The sequence below is a fragment of the Aythya ferina genome (genome assembly GCF_964211825.1).
Source record: "Aythya ferina genome assembly, chromosome: 12".
Taxonomy (NCBI): domain Eukaryota; kingdom Metazoa; phylum Chordata; class Aves; order Anseriformes; family Anatidae; genus Aythya; species Aythya ferina.
Genome location: NC_140308.1, coordinates 1,814,707 through 1,834,513, shown reverse-complemented (window position 1 = coordinate 1,834,513; position 19,807 = coordinate 1,814,707). Strand labels below are relative to the sequence as shown.

Genomic DNA, 19,807 nt, shown 5'->3' with positions numbered 1-19,807 from the left:
GGGCTGCTCCGCTGGCTGGGGAGGGTTCCCCGCCTCGTCTGCAGGGAGGACCCGAGGACAGGGGCGGCCTCCCAAAACCGGTATTTTCTGCGATGCCGGGGGACCGGGGCCGGCCCCCGTGGCTGTCCTGCTCCCACGGGTGCTTGCCACCCTGCGTGCCAGCCCCTCCCCTCTTGTGCAAGCCCCTCGGAGGCGCTTGCCAGCCGTGACTCAGTGCCAGCCGTGCTGGCACGGGTGCCAAGCCCCGTGGCACCTCTGCCCCCGCAGCCGCTGCTGTTGGCTCCTTGGGATGCGAATCTGATGGGGAGGACCCATCGTGGTCCTTGGGGTGTCCCTGTGGCGTGTGGGGGGGTCCCCAGGGTAAGGTGGTGATGCTCTGATGGGGGTGGGACACATCCAGCAGGGCCACAGCCACAGCCCCTGTTTGAGCCCCTGGGTGGAGGGGTTCAACCAAAAATGGGTGATGCTGGAAGGTGGGAAGGGGCTGTGGGGTCCCACAGAGCCGCTGTGGGGTCACCAATCTGCCAGGGGTTTGGGTGCGTGTGTCCCGATGGGCCCCAGGTGTGGAAGAGGAGCTGTCCCCACGGCTGGGGGCAGAGGGGGTGGCTCGTCCCTGCGTCCCCCTGAGCAATTTGATCGCTGTGGTGCGAAGTCTTTGGGCTGTGCCAACGAGGGGATGCCCCGTGGGTGCTCCCCTCGCGGCGTGCCCATCTCCAGACCTTGTTAAGGGGTTTCTCCCCTTGTTAAAGGGTTGTTTTTCCCCAAAAAGCCCCCAGCAGCGGGTCTGGCTGCACGCGGGATGCCGTCCGGGTGGCAGCGCGGCAAAATCTGTTTGCCAACAGCATCCTGGTCGTGATGGGCTCGGCTTCCAGGGCCCGTGGGGAGATGGATGGGTGCTGCCCTTTGTGCCCGCTGCTCTTCCACCCCCATGGAGACGTCCCCAAAGGGCTGCAGGGAGCCACGGGGAGCCCCTGCTGGGGCTGAAGGCTGTGGCTCCGGACTCGTGCAGTTGGGCAAGGTCTGTGTTTTCCCTTCGTGAATCAAGGCCACCGAGCAAGCTGCAGCTTCCCCTTTCGCCGAGTTGCGAGGCGGCCAGCTCGGCGCTCGGGGCTGGGAAGGGAGCAGCGGTTTCCCCCGGGGGTGCCGCAGGAGATTTGCGCCGTGCTGCAGGTGGGACAGCCCCGGGGACACCGTCTGATGGTGGCATCCCGAAGGAATCACCGTGCCCTTGTCTGCCTCTGCTGCCTGCTGGTGATGGGGACGTCCCCGGGGCATCCCGCAGAGGAGCCGAGCTCCCAGCCCTGCGCCGTCCATGGGGTCAGTGCCACCCCCATCCGTGACAATGACGATGCTCCTGAGGTGCCCAAACCGGGAGCAGCGGTGCTGGCAAAGCCTGGGGATGGAGCTGCCGTCTTTTTCGTGGTGTTGGTGGATTTGGGGTCAAATACGCCCTTTCTGAGCAAGGGAGGAGGATGCTTGCCCTGCCTGCTGCTGTTCCCACTGCAGCCTCAGAAAACGCAAGCTCTGGTGGTGCCGTGGAACAAAATCAGCCTGGATTTTCCCACGTGATGAGAAGGGAAAGCCCAAAGGCACGGCTCAGGGCACTGCAGGGGGATGGCAGGAGCAGAGAAACCTTCTGGCTTTCTGCATTTGGGAAGAAAAAGTGACAAATGCCTCCGGCACCCAGCACCAACTCTTGTTGGCCAGCTCTGCGCATCCCACGGGCACCCAGGACCTTGGGTTTGATCCCTAGGAGGGGGAAGAGGAGGCTTCCTCCCTCCCCGCGGAGAGGAGCACGGATGGAAGCAGAAGGCCAAGCTCTTATTTATTTATTTTTTCTGTGCCACGTCCCATGACCGTTTTTGCTGCCTGACTCAGGACTTTTTTGGACGCTCCGGCTTGGCGAGGCCGATGTCCTGCTTCGTGTTTTATCAGAAAAGTTCAAGTGTTTCGGGGGTAATAAAGTTCCCTCTTCCGATTGCCGCGGCAGTGAAGGCTCCTCATTGTTCCTGTAGCAACATGTTTTTTTGGGAAGGGATGAAATGCCGAAAGGAATGCAACTGCTGACCTTGGGCCGCAGTAGGGTTAAGGAGTGTGTGCCTATGAGTCACTCCAGATAAGAGCCTTCCACGGCTTTTTCTTCTTCTTTTTTTTTTTTTTTTTTTTTTTTTTCCTCCAAAATAATTCTTTATCTCCCCTTTCTCACATCGACATATTTTTCTTGACATCTCCCATTCAGCGGAGGAAACGCGCCGCCGCGATCTGCGCAGCTGATGAGACGCGGCCGCATTGTCTTCGCCTTCCGAGCGGGGGGTCGGGCGGCGATTTCGGGGACGTGTGGGATGGGGACAGCGCCGGTGACATCCCCGTGGCGCGTTTGGTGCCACCAGCACGCGGCGTGCGCCCTGTGCAGGGCGGCATCACCCACCCCCGGAGCTTTATTTAATTTTTTTTTCGCTTTCGGTGCCTTCCCCTCTCCTTCTCCACCGGGAAGTTCGGCCGCTCGCGCGCTGCTCCGTCTCCCAGGCGAGGCCTCTCGTGCTACTTGCAGCTCCTATGATAATGCGGAAAGTTGAACTGGCCCCATTACTGCGCTGCGATGGTTGCCTCGATAACGCCCCGATAATGGCAGCGATAGCAGCGGCTCGGTAGCCAATGGCTCTGCCGCTCCTCCCATTAACATTCCCCACCACGGCCCGGCTCGGAGCTGCCTATCTGCTCTCCATTTCCACTCCTCCGCTAGATAAGAATGGAAATACTGACTTCATAGCTCACTGATTAAAGTGTCTGGATTTCTTGATAATACACAGATAAATTATGTTTTTCAAAAAGAAGGTAGGGAAGGGAGTGCGAGGGGAGGGAAAAAAGCTCCAGTCCATTTTTATTATTTTTTTTTTCCCTTCCCTCTTGCTCAGGGACGGACCAGAAAGAGGGGTGCCAAGGATTTTTGGGGCTGCGGGGCCGGGCTGCATGGGTTTATGTGCACTGGGTTTGCTGGAAGCACGTGGGGCTGCGCACCTCCTGGTGCTGCCACCGGTCCTGCTGCCGCTCCGTGCCTCCTGCTCCCAAAATACCGTGGCCACTCGGTGCAGCCACAGGCGGTTGTGTCCCCGCGGTGGCACGGAGACCCTCGGCCACCTGGGACCTGCTCGTGCCAAGCTTCACAGCACCTCCTGGGGGTGTTTGGTGTCACCAGCTGTGGTGATGCCATGGGGTTGTGGCACGTGGCGGTGCCACCTTGGTGCTGGTGGTGCCACCCCAGCACCCTCCTCCTGTCCCCTGCTTGTCCCCCGTGGACTCCCAGCTGCTCATGAGGATGCTCAGGGAGGTGTTTGCATGTCTCAACCCGCTTCTGCAGCCTCAGGCCTGCTGGCTCTGCACCCCAGGGTGCCTCTCCAAGCTTTTTACTGCGAGTGCCAGTCACTCCATGGCTCTGAGTGCAGAGGACGGGCTCAGCCCCAAGGGATGGTGACACCCAGCCCTGTAGGGATGCTTTGGGCTCGGCCTCATCCTGCTGGCACGAGCTGTGCTTCGTTAAACCATCCCAACCATCCCATCCCAGCTTACAGAGGCTCCAGCCATTGTGCCCGGTGGCCTCAAACAGGGCTGGGTGATGGGAGCAGGCAGGGACCCCAAAAATCACCCATATCGGGCGCTTTCCTAAATTTTCCTTGAGGTTCTTCAATCAGCCCTGCCAGAGCAAATGGGGCTCCCAGACTTTTTGGTTCCTCGCGCTCGGAAAGGTATCGACCGCAAGAATCTAAGTTTGTTTCATCTAAATATAAAACTAAAGAGCAAACAGTATAAAGTTCATTTTTTAATGCGCTGCCCCATTCCAGTTGGGCTGTTCTCTTTATTTTTTTTAGAGGCACTGTGATAAAAAGCAGCGATAAAGCCAGGACTGTTTTGTGTAGGAGTCGGTATCTGCGTTATCTATCTCCCTTTTTCACTCTCCGAGCAGCTCTGTTGTTTTTTACTCTTATCTCGCTCCACCAAAATGCCAAGAACAGGAAAAAAAAAAAAAAAAAAAAAAAAAAAAAGGCAGCCCAGGCGCGCGCGTTTGCACAGACACAAACCCGTTATTGGTGGAGCCGGGCACAAAGCGCTGCCCCTAGGGAGCTGGGGGGCTGTGGAGGGTGCTGGGGGGGCTCTGCACCCACCGGGGCACGGGTTGCCAGCGGGATGCAGGAGCCCCGCTGATGGTTTTTGGGGCCAGCAGCTCCTGTGACCTTCGTCCCGTGGCTCGGTGCTGGCAGGCTGCCCTGCTGCTTGCAGACAGACTGCCTCGTGCCCTGCAAGGGGTGTTTTCTGCTCCCGGAGCCCCCCCATCCCTGCTTGTCCCTGTATCGGTGGCCACAGACCCAGCACCGGTCCTGGGTGGTGCTGGAAGCTGGCACTGGGTGCACTGGGGGGACTGGGAGCCAGCAGGGAGCCCCAGCTGGAGCATCAGTGCCTGATGGATCCAGCACCACCCGTGTCCCTGTCCCTCTGTCCGTGTCCTCACCGGGTGCTGTTGTGCACGGAAACTTCAGAACTGGGCAAAATCCGTCCAAAATTGTGTCCATTGCTGGTGCTTTTTGCTTTGGGGTGGGCTCACGGGGCTGCAGCAGCTCCGCCAGTCGGCGACCCAAAGCGCTTCCCACGAGCAGCAGCCAGAGGTGGGGGCCGGCTCCGGTGAGGATCTCCGGGGTAATTCCGGGGTAATTTGTCGCAGGATTAGCACAGAGCCTGACCTCTGGCCTCGCCCTCACCTTGTGTCCGCGGGGCCGTGCTGGTGGGTGAGCGTCCCGTCTTGCTGGGGCCCCGTGCAGGCTGCACATGGAACAGCGTTACCCCACGCTGGAGGAAAAATATGAGAAATGAGGCTTTTCACCCAGAAAAAGGCCCTGTTCCCCATGGAACAGCGTTACCCTATGTTGGAGGGGAAATCTGGGAATTGAGGCTTTTCACCCAGAAAAAGTCCCTTTGGCCACCAGCAGCCGAGGCAGCTGGTGCAGGAGCAGCTTGCTTTGGGTGCACCCGCTCGGATCCTGATTTTTTGGGTCCTTCCCAAGGATTCTTTTGGGTCTTTCCCAAGGATCCTCTTGGATCCTTCCCTGTTCGCCCCCCCCGGAGCAGGGGGGCTGCCATGGCTGCACCATCCCATCCGTGTGTGCCGGGCACCCCTCGGTTGCGCATCCCCTCCTGCGCCCTGCTGGGTGCTGCCTCAGTTTCCCCGCTGTACCCAAGCCACCGGGGTCCCATCCCCACGCAGGGACCCCCACTTTTTCCCCCCCCAATCCCCTCCAGCAGCCAGGCAGGGCTCTGCCGAGCCGCGTCCCCGTTCCGTGCAGCAATCTGCTCCTATCCATCTGATGCGCCGGGGCTGGGGACGGCTCTATTAGAAGCTCTCCTCTCTTAAAATCTATCAGGGCGCTATCGGCCCCATCTGAAACGTAAAGTCACTTCATTGTCATTGTTCCTGTATTTTCTTTCTCATTATTTTCCCGTGCCCCCCGCGGCCCGCTCCCCCCCCTCCCCTCGGCGGCTGTTTGATATGATGCGGGCTCCCTCGCTATTAGTATTAGTAATCGCGTCCCCTGAAGTGAAACAATCTCCTGTAATCTATCAGCAGTTTATCGGACCTATCTGAGCGCCGGGAATGGCTGGGCCCGGCGATGGCGCCATGCTCGGGCGCTGATAAAGTTACAGAGTTCAGCCGGTGATGAATGTTAAGTAACTGCACCCCGCGCAGATAGGATGTGGACTTGGCAGGGGGAGCAGCTCCGGCTGAAACCAATCTCTCCCCTATCAGCAGGGCTGGTTTTTCTCAGGCTCTGCCTCTCCGCTTGGCTTTTCTTTCCCCCCCCCAACAAAGGGGGCTGCTCGTTTTTGGGGAGGGATGCTCAGGATGGGGGTGCCTCTGCCCTGCACCCGCGGACCCCGGGGCGCAGGCGTGAGCCATTGCAGCATCCGTCCCTCCAGGTAAATTAAGCCGAAATCATAATTTATAATTAAAAAATGATCACAAACTATCAAATCCTCCGCCTAGCAGCTCCCCGACTATTTTTCTTCTCCTTACCCTTTTAACACAGAAGAGCCACGGGGCGAGTTTATCTGGGCGCGATAGAAAAGGGCTCCTAATTCGAGATAGGTACGGCTGGGGCTGGCCCCAACATTATCAGCTCCGTGCATGGGGTTGATATTAAAAATGCTGATATCTCGGAGGGGGGATGCTGCTCCAAACCTGCGCCGGGGCTGATAGGGGAGAGTTTTGCTCTGCGCTCAGCAAGGCTCGTTTTTCCTCCAAAACAGGGTCCCCGGGGCGGGAAGGTCCCTCCCGCTGCTTCCATCCCCGGCTTCCCCACGGAATACGTTGTAATTTTGGTAAGGTTGAGATGGGAAAGATCAGCCAAAGGGAGCCAAAAATAACCCGCTGGATAGAGTGACCTTTGGGGACTCGCGTCATTTCCCAGCCACCAAAACCTCGTTTGCCCTCGGCTGGGGCTCTTGGCATCCCCGCTCTGGTGCTGCCCGGGGCACCCGAGGCCACGCAGAACATCGGGGCTGCTGGAAGAGAAACCTTAATAAGTACCAGGAAAAATTGGGTGAGAAGCACGGGCCGCTGGCCCATCAGATAGCGGCGGTTTTTTGGATCGCCCTGCAGCCCAGGTTGCTCCCCGGGCGTTGCTCGCTGCGGGGCGGCCGCAGCCCAACCTTGCTACGAGACCCTGGGGAATCCCCGGGCTGTGCCGGACCTGGCCGAATTGCTGCAGAATCGGGGGGGGCTTTGCTGGGAGGGGGGGCACAACCACAATGTATGATTTGGGCGCCTCCAATGTGTGGTTTGGGCACCTCCAGTTGGCGATGCCATAGCCGGGAGTGGAGGTGCCCCTCTTTGAGGATCGGTTTCCCAGGGCACACCTGCTGGCAGTGCAGCCCTTTGCCTCTTGTCTGTAAATTTTGGGCTGGTTTGGGGGTAAAGAGGGAGCTTTGGGATCTCGAGGCAGCTGTGGCACCCCAAAGAGGTGCTATCCAAGCCCGTCTCCCTGCTTGCGACGTGATCAGGGAGCGTCCCCGGAGGGTTTGCAAACCAGGAGCGCTGCTTTGGGCCCACCTGGACCTGGTGGCGAGCCTCAGCTGGCCCCTTGGGGATTTTTTTGTTTCGGTTTTAATTTGAGGATGACTTCAGGGTCAGCGTAGGGATGAGGAGGAGCTTGAAGGATGCTGTGGAGACGGAGAACTGGGCGGCTCTCTGCTCTCCAGCAGCTCGCCCCATGGCTGCACCCGTGGTCCTGCTGTGCCAAGCGCTGACACCGGGGTGCTGGGGACACCGGGGAGGTCCCTGGGGTGTATGGGCACGGGGGGGACACCGAGGGGACACCGTGGTGCTCCCCCAGCCCAGGGCTCTGCGGTCACTGCGAGGCGTGGGGACGTGGTCAGCCTTCAGCCCCCAACTCGCCGAGCGCCGTCGTCCTGCTTGGCAGCGGCAGATCCATTTTATTTTAAGAAGATAAATAAAATAAGCTCCTGGACTTTGATGCGTGCTGATAAAATTAAAAAAAAAGAAGAAAAAAAAAAAAGCAGAAGCGAGCACGGGTCGCCCCCAGCTCGCACGTGCGCGCGGTCACAGCGGCGCTGGCAGCGCGCGGGCGGTGGCCGGGACCCGCTTCCATGGGACTCCTCCTCCTCCTCTTCTTCCTCCTCCTCCTCCCCGCTCGCAGAGCTGGTGGGAAAGTCTGGATCTGTTGCTATTTTCTATCTGTTATCGAGGCCTCTTATCGCTTTGCTCTTGTCTGCATGCCTGCTTTTGGAGCGTCCAGGGTCTCTCTCTTGGCAGCCTGGAAAAGTCCCCCTCCTTTTTTTTTTTTCTTTCTTTTTTTTTTTTTTTTTTTTTTCCCCTTTTATTTAATTTACCAGATAAGTGCAAGGCATGGAGAAAAGGTTTATTGTTCCTGTGCTGGGAGAACCTTAATTGGAGCGGAATGATCAAATCATTACCTGGGCAATGGTGATTTTCCCAATGCTGGAGAAGCCCCTCGGAGCCGTCGCGCTCGCTGGGGCGCACGGCCGCTTGCTCCCCTCCTTGCTGGGGACCAGTTTTGGGGCTCAGCGCCCGGACGTGGCCATGTGGGTGCAGGTTTGGTGGTGGGATATGGGGGTCCTGGCCCCCATCCTGGGAGGGGAGTGATGGTGGAGCAGGACCAGGCCAGGCACTGGCACCCATCGCTGCGCCCACCCCGCCACCGGCACCCGAGCGACTTGGGTGCGTCGCCTGCGGCTAATGCCAATTCTTCCAATTGCTGTCATTTAAAAAAGAAAAAATCCCTCCTTGTTATCAGGAAAAAAAAAAAAAAGAGAGAGAGAGGAAGGGAGGGAGGAGGAAGAAGAGTTAATCGCCAAGCGGAGTATCTTGGACCAGAGCATTTTTTGGCTCTTCCCCTCTCTGTAAAGCCAGCCTCGGTAATTCAGTTTTAAAGCATGAAAAAAGGGAGTTGATGAAATTCCACTATCAGCACTGAACCAATATGCAAAATATCTCGCCGAAAATCAAATAGCTATTATGTTTTCATTTCCATTTCAGCGTATTTGCTTAATGAAGAATAGACAGATCAGGCAAGCCGAGGGAGGCTGTGTGCGGTGATAACTGTGCAGGGCTTCCAGCAATCCCGGAGAAATGACGCTCTGCTCCCTGCTCCGCCGCTCGCTCTCCCTCTCTCCCTTTTTTTTTTCACCTTTTTTTTTTTTAAATAGCCAGTATTTCCTCTAACCTGCCTGGCCCTGGTGCTTTACTCCCCTGGGGATGGTTGGCTGGGGTAGGGCTGCTCGCAGGGGCACGCTGGATGTGGGGACGTGTCCTTGGTGACATGGGACCGGGTGCACGTGGCCGGCGCGGGTGCCACCTGTCCCCCCGTGTCCCCATCCCCATGGGCACCCTGTGCCGGTGCATTACCCACCAACGAGGTTTTATAGGATCAGTTTCCACCCCATCACCTCTCGGGGAGGGTGGCAGGTGCCATGGGGCACCCAGTTGGGCACCCTGGGGCGAGTGGCAGGCGCGGCCCCGTCCCCGTCCCGTCCCGTGCTGGCAGTGCAGGCACGAGTTGGGTTAACTTTATCAGGAGCCCGAGAGCCGCGAAGGCGTGAAAGAAAAAATTAGCCTAACAATGTTTCATTTACAGCGAGAGAAACGATTTGTTAGCCGGCGATTGTTTCTGAATATTATCAGAGTCTTTTTAATTGTGCTGGAACTGAAATTAGCAGAATTAGAATAAATTGCCTTCCCTTCTCCGGCAGCCTCTTTATTCACGCTCATTGTTGTCTGCTTTGTATAGATTATGGGCCCTTTGTTCTCCCGGTGTAAATATCCCTGCCTGGAGTCACGGAGAGCGGCTGAGGTCTGCGCGCAGCCGCCCGCCGCGCTTCCCCCTGCCCCGGTGAGCACCGGGGCGATGCCGGGGGCTTGGCCGCTCGGTGCCCGCCGCGTGCCGGCACGAGTCGCCTGCCGGCCTCCTTCCTCTCTCCCTGCCTCCTCTCGGCCCCGTGGGATGCTGAGTTGCCATGGCAATGGCAGCGTGCCGAGGGCTGTGGGGTACCCGCGGCGCATCCCGCACCCACCCGCCCCGCGCTCCCCGTTTCCCGGTGTGGGGATGCCGTGGGGGATGCGCAACGGGGACCCCACTCGCTTCTGGGGCTCGTTCCTCCAGCCCCATGTCTGGGGAGAACCAAACATCCCTTGGGGACACCCTAGAACAAGGCAGTGGTTCCGTAAACCCCATTAGAACGGGGACAAGGGGCATCAGTGACATGCTGGGCAGTGTGGGGTCACCCTTCCTGTGCCGTGCGGAGCTGTAGGGTGTCCCTGTCCGTGCCACCGGGACAGCACCCTGGGCCCACCCTGCATCTTCTGCGCCCCCGAGCATCCCTCAAAGCGAGCAGGGTCCTGCCTGGGGAGGGCTCCAGGGCTGTGCCCCCCAACTGACCACCCCTCTGTGTTTCGCAGGTTCCCTGGGAGCGATGGAGGAAGGCGAGGACGCCCCGGCGGGGCAGAAGAGCCCCTCGGAGAGGGAAGGGGCTGCCTCGGATCAGGAGGGCTCTGCCGAGCACGACGCCTCCAGCCCCCCCAGCAGCGAAGGTGAGCAGCACGTCAGGGCTTTCCATTTGCTCCCCGCAGCGTGGGCTCAGCTGCTGGTGCTTGGTGTTAATTAGCTAATGAAGCATTCTCCGCCCCGTCATTAGCAGGGGGTTAAGTAAGACCCAGGTGGGCTTTGGGTGCTCCATCCCACTGCTCTGTGTGGTCCCGGGATGATGGCCAGGGGCACGGATGCTCTTTGGTGGGCTCCTGTGGCCCTTCCCTGGCACAGAGGGGACCCCAGCAGGGGGAAATGGGGACAGGGAGGAGCAATCTCAGCCCTCCCAGGGGCAGGAACGTGCTGGGGGAGTCACACATGGGGCTGCTGGAAACCAAAGGTGAGCTGCATTGCTGGCTACCACCAAGCACCATCACCCCAAATCCATTCCAGCGCCTTTCACCCCCCTCGATGGCTGCGTGGGAGGGATGTGGGGACACGGAGGGACCCTCGAGGCTGGCATCCGACGTGACATTGGTGGGGCTGGGGCCGGAGCCCCCCGCGGTGCCGTTGCTGCCTGCTTCCTGCCCGCGCTGCCGCCGCCTGCCTGCCGCCGCTCCGCGCCCCACCCCGGGGACGGCCGCGTTTCAGGGCCGGGCTGCCACGGTCCCCAGATATCCTTTAAGTTCCTTCCTGTGGAGGTGGGGGCAAATCCTAATCAGTTAATGTTTGCAGCGCCCTGCGAGATAACGGCGGCGGGGCAAGGCTAATGGAGCCGGCCGGGAAGGAGCTGAGGCTCCCGGGAAGCGCCCGAACCCCAAAAGCGCGGGGTCAGTGCGGCCACCGGGGCCCCAACGGGACCGGGGTCGGGGCAGGAGGGCAGGGGTGGCCGGAGGCAAACTTTGCTCGGCAGCACGGGGAGCGTTATCTGATGGGGGAGCGGGGCTGGGGGCGAGGGAGCTGGGAGCCCGGGCGCGGAGCTGCACCTGGCACTAGCCTGGCTTGATAAAGAGGTGATAGCAGAGATAACGCCGAGCAGCAATAACGGCCACTAAAGCTTTCAGCGAGATGGATAAAAATCAATATGCCAGGCACTTTGATTTATAGCCAAAAATAATAGGACTTTTATACCCGGTGATTGATTTATTTGATGTTAATCATCCCGCTTATCACCTGTATTAATAATCTCCAATGCCGGTGACGTCACCCCTGGGTGTTCGCTCTGGCGCCTATCGATTGGGCTCCGCGCTGGTTATCCGCCCGGGACGCGAAGGCAAACATGTACTTTGGGCGCTAATCTTCCACACTGTCATATGCAGATAGGCCTTATCTGCTGCATCTCCAACAGCAGTTAATGGAGAAAAATAATTGTTATCAAGTTGCTATGAGTACGCCACAAATAGAGCCGTGACGGGAGCGGGACCGAACCGGGTGGCGCGGGGCGCTCGGTGCCGAGGGGGTGGTGGCAGAGCCGGGTGCCCCCCGGGGCTGGCAGGGTGTTTTGGTGGCCCCTTTGGTGTGGGATGGGGGGCACCTGGGGTTTTGGGTGCCCCAGGTTGTCCGTGGGGACCCCATGTGGGCCTGGCTGTGGCCATGGTTTGGTGATTTTGGGGTGCGAGCCCCGTGTGCGTCCTCGCCCTGGTGCGTCGCGGCTGCCTCTGAAGTTCTCCACGTGTGACCTTGTGCCTCCCTTCTCCTGCTGTAGAGGCAGAGTCGAAAGATGTCCCGGAGAGTCCGAAGGAGCCCGAGAAGCCGGATCCTGGAGAAAACCCACAGGAGCCGAACTCTTGGAATGGGCCAGGTGAGTCCCCGGCCGGTCACCGTGCTGCGTCCTGGGAGCGGGCAGCAGCTGGAGGCATTGGGGTGTTCTCCTCCAGGGAGGGTCGTGGGGCTGAGACCTGGGCACGCTGCGAGCACCGAGGCTCCTGCTGGGACAGGAGATGCAGGAGGTGATGGTGATGTTCTCCCACATCCCTCGGGTCTGTAAAAACCACGCCAGGAGCAGCCGGGCTGGAGGCAGCGGGGACATGGCGCGCCCCGGCGCGGGGAGGACTCTGTCCTGCCCCGCCACGCGCTGGCGAGGCCACTTCGCACACATCCTGGCAACCACAAGAGTGAAGCTCGAGTGGTTTCGTGATGCTTATCAAAACCCCAAGCAGCGAATAGAGCCAACTATCTCCCTGCTGGCATCTCCGCGCGGGGGCCGGCCAGCCGTGTGGGTGCCCCGTGCCCTATCGCGCCGCTATCTCCAAACCTCCGCGCCGATGGGTTTAGGGTCAGGGCTCCTCCGCAGATTGGGGCTGCGGGCACGTGCCCGCTGGGGCTGGCGGCAGCACGTCGAGCCTGACGGGTGCACGTGCCACCTTTTGGACTCCAGTGGCTGCCCTGGGGGTGCTGCGCAGCCCCCGTGTCCCCTCGGCAGCCCCGGGGGCCGTTTTGGCAGCAGCGCGTTTCCTCCCCGCCGCACATGACGGGAAGGGGTGACCTCGGTGCTGGATAGCGATCGCCTTTCGCCGCTGATCCCAACCCGGTGATGGGGGTGGCTGGGGGGACACGCTGCGTCCTCGTGGGCACCCAGGCAGGCTGGGTGTTGGAGAGCCCTGGGAAGGGCCGGCGGCCAGCGCACGTGTGCCGGCAGCTGCCGAAATCCCCACGGCGTGGGGGACAGCGATGGGGCGCCCGGCCCCACTCCCCATCCCGTGCCAGCCGAGGGGAAGCACGCGCCGGCCCCGCTGATAATCCCCATCCCTTCCTGCACGGCCGGCAGGAAGGAGCTGCGAGGCTCCAGCTCCTCTTTATCTGCTCCCCGGCCTTTTGTCCCCGTGACCGCGGGGCTCCTGCGCTGCCATCCCCGTGGGCGCGATGCCTCACTGGGGACCTTCTTCCTCTCCTAAAAGCAAACCTTCCCAGCCCATCTGCGTGGCCAAAGCGAGCTCCAGCTCCATCCCCTTCTCCCACCTCAGGGTCTCCTAAAAGTGGGACCATTTGGGGTCGTAGCGGGGTGCTCAGGAGGACGCTGCCCAACCGGACCCCTCGCCGCGGGCTCCCCAAAACGAGCGGCGTGCGGTGCGAAGCCTCCGCTCCGGCCCTGCCTCCCCTTCCCCCCTCAACCAGCGCGGGTTATTTGCATTCTTTATGTAAAAGAGATTTTATTATCGCCTTCTCCCAGCCCATCTCTATTCTGGTAATTGGAGTGGTATTAATTTCTGTGTGGCTGGGAGTTGATGGCGGTCCGGCGATGCTGCAGCGATAGGGTGTTCCTTTCGCACCAACCGCCGCGATAGCCCGTCTATCAGGCGCTCTGCAGGCTCTGCACTTATCAGGGATGGAGCTGGCAAAAAGGGAAACTCTGAGCAGCCTGAATTTTCTTTTTATCTGGCAGGATCCGCCGTATGTCAGCAATGGCAGCCGCGAAGATGTGGCGGGGGGTGGGGGGGCGGGCGGGCGCAAGGCTGCTCCCGGGCGCCTTTGTTCGCGCCCCGCGGGGTCTCGGGGGGCCGGGGGGTTTTGTGCTTAGGGTCTGCAAACCCCCTGCCCTCCGGGCACGTGTAATGGGTGCTCAGTGGGCACGCTGCCCTGCGGGTGCTCAACAGCTTGGGATATTTTTCCAAGGGGTTCATGAGGCCCCAGGGTGGCACAGCAGCTTGGAGATGTCCCCCCCGTCCCCTCGCTGCTGTACCTCCGCGCTGCAGCACCGTGTGGGGACTCTCTCTGGGTCTCCTTGGCCCCGTGGGGCAGGAGGAGTATTTTTTTGAGTATTTTTTTTTTTTTTTTTTATCTTTGCAATGACCTTGTTCGCCAGGGTGGGCTGGCTGCTCGCAGCTCTGATATGCAAATAGCTGATACCATAATCTATAATCCTCAACTTGGGAGCGTTTACAGATGTGCGGGGCTGTTTCGGTGGCCGTGCCGGAGTGGGGCTGCTCCCCGGCCACGGTTTTGGTGGCTTCGTGTCGTTTTTGGACACTTTCTGAAGAGGTGCTGGGAGGGGATCACCAGTGCCCGTGCCCACCAGCAGCAAGCGGGGTCAGAGGGGGGACTTGGCACCCACTCACGTCCCCCAGACCATCCCGTTATCGGTGCTCTCCCCTGCCCCAGCTCTCCATCTCTCCCACTCGTCGTTGTTTGCCTTGGAGCTGGGCCCGTGATGAGGACTTTGGGAGCACCTGCGGCCTCGGCTCCTCTACAGCAGGGAGAGCTGGGGGCGTGGGACTGTCCCCTCCTGTCCTGAGCCCAGCTGAATGTCCTGGAGGCGCACAGCGAGATGCTCTGTGAAATGCTGCAAACCTGGTGCTGGCACGGGGAGAGCAGAGCCACGATCAAGGGCCGGGCAGCTCAACCTCAATACTAGACACCAGAGAATCCCCACTGGCAGGCCAGGTAGCACGAAGCTTTTTGCTGCAGGAAGGGAGGGACCCCACAGCGGCACAGCCTCAACCTCACGGCACCGCTGGCGTGTCCCCCACCCCAAAAACCACGACCCCAGGGCAGCCGCCCCCGCCTCCTCCCTGGCACGCCGCCGCTGATAGCGATCAGCCACCGCACCAAAGGGGCCTTATCTATCTCCTGCCCACATCCCCCCCCCACGCTGCCACGGCGCCCAGGTACGGTGCCCGCTGCCCTCTCCGCGGTGCCCGCGCTCGGGGACCCCGTGGGTGTTTTGGTACCGCTGAGCCCCAGCATCCCGCTGCTGCCTCGTTTTTTTGGGGGTTTATTTCGCCGTCCCCAAGCTGCGACAACGATTTTGGGTCCCTTACAAAGCAATGCTCAGCTCTGCCTCCCCCCTGCACCCCAAATCCCACCTTGCACGCCCACCACGTGCAGCGCCAGCTCCAGCACACGGCGGGGGAAATTTTTATTATTATTATTTTTCGCCGCATCTGAGTAAAACTGCAAACTTTTTTCCTCTTTCCCCCTTTCCTCTCTCTCCCCCCTCCCTCCCCTTTCCCGTTCGCCTCCCTCTCTTGTTCGGTTGTGTTTATCTGCGCCGTGACTCCTGTCTGAATAATCTCTCGCAGCCTGGAGCTTGTGTGCAAACCTCAAGGTTTATTATCGGGGCGAGCAGGGCACGGCGAGGAGGGGACGGCTCGTCCTGACGGACAGCCCCGCGCGCCCCGCCGCGCTCCCCCTTCCCCTCCGCGCTGGTATGTGTGGGTGGGAAAAATTATTCCAGCTATTTCTCTTTATCATCCCCAGCCGGGCCGAGCGGCAGATAGTCGGGGTTGTGGTAGATTGCCGGGGAGAGAGGGGGGCGCAGGGGAGAAATTAGGGTCCTGAGGAGCCCCCCTGCCCAGCCTGTGCCTGCTGGAAGCAAAGCCAAGCCCCGTGCCGGCACAGAAGGCAGCGGGATGTTTGGTGGCAGGGCTGGGGATGTGTCCCAGAGGGGATGGGGACGCTTGTCCTGGTTTGGGGACACGGAGGGGGACCTGCAGGGTGCAGCACCCTGCCAGGGTTGGGGATGCCGCAGGGAGGAGGGATGCTGAGGATGGGTTGGGGGGGGATGCTGAGGGCAGTGTGGGGACACCACTGGGTGGGGGGGCGTGGATCTGCCCCGTACACCTGCCTGGGTCCCTCTGCTCCCCTTTTCCATCTCCCAGGGGCTTCCTTCCTGCCCCCCAGCTCCCCACAGCACCTCCTTGTTCCCCTCTGCCCTGTCTGGGCAGTGCTGGGGGGGTCCCAGTAGCTCCAAGTGTCGGGGCAGAGCGGGGACGAGGGACTCAAGAGGTGCCAAACCCTTGGGCAGGGCTCTGGCCACCCCTTGCTGGGGTCACCCCGAAACTTTCCCTCCTCCCGGCCCTCCGTGAGCGCTTTCTGTGTCCCTCTGATTATTTCTGCCCCCCCCCACAGAGCCCAGCTCGGTTCCACAAAGAGCCCAGGGGGCTGCGGGGCCGATCATATCCTGGCTGGGAGGGCACCCATTCAGCTCTGAAATGAGCCGCGATAGCATCTCACGCCAGGGCAGCCGCTATTGTCTGCGGGGGGGGGGGGGGGGGGGAAAGAAAGGGGGGGCCCCCGCTCTGCCTTTGCGTCCCCATCCCTCTCCTCCAGCTCTCCCTCGTGCCACCCCTTCCTGAAGGATGGGGAACCCTCGTCCCCGAGTCCCCGTGCGTTTGCGGGCTGCAGCAACACCCCAAAGGCAAATGTCTCGGGGAGCCTTATCGGGACGCATCCTGCTGGGGCAGGGCGCCCCGGGCTGCGGGGGGTACCCGGGCACGGCGTGGCACCGCCGCGGCGCCTGCCAGCTGCGGGCCAGCTGGCGAGCGGGGCTCAGCACCCTTCCTTCACCACCCCCCCCAGTCCCGTAAAGCACCCGCGGGGGCAGGTAACAGCTCCTCCATTAAGCGGGGTCAGGGTTCGGCGCGATAAGGGCTCGCCGGTGTTGGGCGGCGAAAAATCAATACGCGGCGAGCGATGGTGCGGGGCGATAAGGGCAGAAATCCCCCCCCCAACCCCAGCAGCAGGGGGAAGGGAGGTGCGTGAGGACCAAACCCCGAAGCTATGGGGCTGCTCAGCCTCCCCCCGTGGCTCGGGGCTGGCCCACGGTGCCCCCGGGATCAGCACCCTCGGGTACCCCGAGCCGCCCGTCCTTGCCCGCTCTAATTTAAGCCCCGCTCGCTCCTTTGTTGTTCCCAAGGCTGCCCTGATTACTCGAGCACCCGGGACGGCAAAGCCGGGATAATCTCCTTAGCCCCTTTGGAGAGATTTCCCTTTGTGAGCGGAGGTGAAGAGTGGAGATGCTGCGTGTTCGCGGCTTAAGACTCTTCCCAATCGGCTCCCTCCATCTTATCGGCGCGGTGCCATCACATCATTGCGCTAGTTGAGTTGTCAGGATTTATTCCTTCCGACGCCTTCCAGCCGTCGAAAAACAGCAGCCGGGGGCGTGCGGTGCCGGGGCTGGGGGCTCGGGGGGCTCCTTTTTTTTTCCCCCCGACTCGATTTTCCCAGCTGGGAGGCCGGGTACCAAGCGATGGACAGACGGACTCGCTCTCCTCTCCGGGGGTCCCCAACCCTGAGGGCGCAGAGGGGCTGGCTTGGGACCCGTTTGTCCCCATTCTCTGTTTTTTTTTGGAACTGGGGGGTGTCTCATTTGGGGTGGGGGCCCCCAGGCCTGGCAGCCCCCCAGGGGCCAGGGTGCTGTATTAATAGGCCTGCTGCGTGGTGCTGCTGGTGCTGGGAAGCGGTCTCATGACTCCCTGATAGCTGTATTTATCCAGATAGTATCCAGGCAGCTGCAAACACCGTGGAGTCCTCACATCGGAGATCCCAGCCCGGGGCAGATCTGATTCTTTAGGGTTTGGTTCGAGTTATCGCGGGTGCGTTTGGGGCGAGGGGATGGAGGCCCCGGGACGTGGGAGCCTTTTGGGATGGGCGCAGCCCTTCTCTCCTGCTAGCTCCTGGAGGAAAATCGGATGTGTGTGCGTGCACACGTGTGCGTGGGGGTGTGCGTTTGCACCTCCTGAGCACCCAGGAGCCAGCGTGGGTCCCGGCGCTGCGTCCTCACCCACCCGCTGCCCTTGCGCCATGGATGCGCCTTGCCACAAGGATGCCCGTGGTTTTGGTCCAGATCTGCTGGTGCAGACCACGCCATGGCCATGGGGACACCGCCGTGTGTCACCTCGCATCCTCACCCCCCTGGGACCCCAGCCCCAGCTCGCCCTGGGTGCCCCAGGAGCTTTCTCTTTCATTTACCCACCGGTAGACGGCAGCGGCGCGAGGACGGGATTAATCTTTGCTCCCCGGCAGAGCTCAGGCTATTTCTCTGAAATCTCTCGATCAGGAGATAAGGCAAGGCACAGGGCCTGGGCGAGCAGGAGCTGCCAGCCCCTGGGTGAACACCAGGGCGAGGGGACCAGCCCCATTTTTGCGCCAGCCCCAGGGGATTGATTGTCCCCAAGCGGCACCGCTGTCCCCTTGCCATGGGGACCCCGTGCTGTGCCCAGCAGGTGCCCCTATTGGGACCAAACCCCCCTCGGTGTTATTTTTTTTCCCTTTCTTCCTTCCTTTTTGCTGCTTTTCCTTTTCGAAGCCAGCAGCCCCATCCCTGCCCAACGTGGTTAATCATCTCGCAGATGAGAATTCCTGCGATAACGGCGGGGCCGCCCGCGGGGTACCGCCTCGCCGGGAACCGATGGCGAGATTAGATAACGGGGTCGCTTCTCTTACCCCGCGGGGTGCTGACACCGAGCGCCGGTGGCGAGGGCAGCGCGGGGCACCCGGACTTTGCTCCCTGGGGCCGCCGGGCTCCACGCGCCGGTCACCTCGAGTGTCCCCATGGGGTGGCACCGCCTGGGCCCTGGCACGTCCCGGGTCCCTGCTGCGGCGCTTTGAGGACAGGGCGATTCGGTTGAATTTGGGCCTGTCAGGGCTGGTTTCATGTGTGGACGAGGCCACCTGTGGGTGGCTGTCCCCATTTGGGGACGCTGCATGTGTGCTCGGCTTGGGTGGCATCCCCAAGGCCACCCGTTTCCCCTTTTTTTTCCATTATTTCCCCTGTGCCCTGCGTGTTTATTTGGGGAAGACCTTTTTTTTCCTCCTCGCTCCGGGTGTTGCTGTCCTTTGGCGAGGAGCACGGGGACAGGAACCCAACTGGGCACCCCCGTGTCACCCCGTGTCCCCACAAATTGGGGCACAGCCACTCCCAGCAGCATCCCAAATCGTGCACAGGGTGCGGGCACAAATCCATCCGGAGACCCTCAGCCACCAGCACCGGGCTCAGCACCACCGGGAGCCCAGCTTTGGCCCAGCCCCGTGCTGCATTTTTTGGGGGACGGGGGCGGATGCGCCCCGCTGCGGCGTGCATCCCGGTGGCGGGGCCGGCTCTATTTTTGTCCCCCCGTCTGGAACGGTTTTCTCTTTATCAGCGCCTGTGTGTTTTCTCTGCTGGGGATTGATACACAGAAGATGAAGTGCTCTGACATGGGAAGTGTCAGGCGAACGCGCTTATCTCGGAGACGTGGTCTCCTGACCCAAACGCCGCTGATTAGCACTGAGACGGGGGGAGGGGGGCATTAGGGGGGTGCAATGGGGGTGGGGGGGTGGCAGTTGGGCTCGGACAGGGACCCGTTCCCCAGGGACAGCCAGGCAAAAGCCAGAGATGAGCTGAATCCATGCGGAACCCATGGGGAGCACCGGAGGGGGGCCGAGGCAGCCCGGGGGTGCTGTCCCGGGGCCGGGCTGGTGATGGAGGCACCTCGAGGGACCCCCGAGCCCACACCAGTGGTTTTGGGAGCCAGCAAGAGCCGGCTGCTGGCAATAACTGGGTGCTGGAAGTGTGAATTGGTGGGCAGCAAGGTGCCAGGGAGGAACAGCCCCCGTGGGGTCGTGGAGAGGGATGTACCCATCAGCATGCCTCAGCTTTTGGGACCTTCGGCAACTTTGCGGACCTTTTCTCCCATCCAACCCTGCCAGATCATGTTTTTTTTTTCCCCAAGGGGCATCAGCTGCACCCCTGGGATGTGCTCAGAGCCAGGGCAGCACAGAGCTTCCTCGCCCACCCCCCAGATGGAGGGGACTCGAGGTGACACCGCGGGGCTGGGCGCTCGCAGGCACCTCCGCCCCGCGCTCAGCACCCAGCGCTGCCGGTGGCTCACCTGAAATAACCCCGGCGCAGAGAGGATCCAGATGTCAGCCCGGCTAATAAACGCATCAGATTCCAATCTCTGCAGCCATGGGATCGTTTTATCCTCCCTGCATTCCCAGCCCTGAAAGCAATTTGCCTCCAAACGAGCGCAGCCTCCTCCCCGCCCACAGGACCCGTG

General features: G+C 61.1%; 1 protein-coding gene across 4 annotated transcripts in view; it reads left to right on the top strand.

Annotated features, from left to right (window-relative positions):
• The window catches only part of ZFPM1 (zinc finger protein, FOG family member 1), a 31,893-nt gene that overhangs the window by 4,167 nt on the left and 7,919 nt on the right, over positions 1-19,807 (top strand). For 2 of the 4 annotated variants that reach the window (XM_084533037.1, XM_084533036.1), the window contains exons 1-3: positions 6,089-6,366; positions 9,983-10,114; positions 11,755-11,850. In XM_084533037.1, coding sequence (XP_084389163.1) covers positions 6,213-6,366; positions 9,983-10,114; positions 11,755-11,850 — 382 coding nt within the window. In that variant the 5' untranslated portion in view covers positions 6,089-6,212. Of the gene's footprint in view, positions 1-6,088; positions 6,367-6,386; positions 6,588-9,982; positions 10,115-11,754; positions 11,851-19,807 lie in introns of those variants that run through there. The other 2 variants (XM_084533039.1, XM_084533038.1) reach the window with 2 other exon arrangements.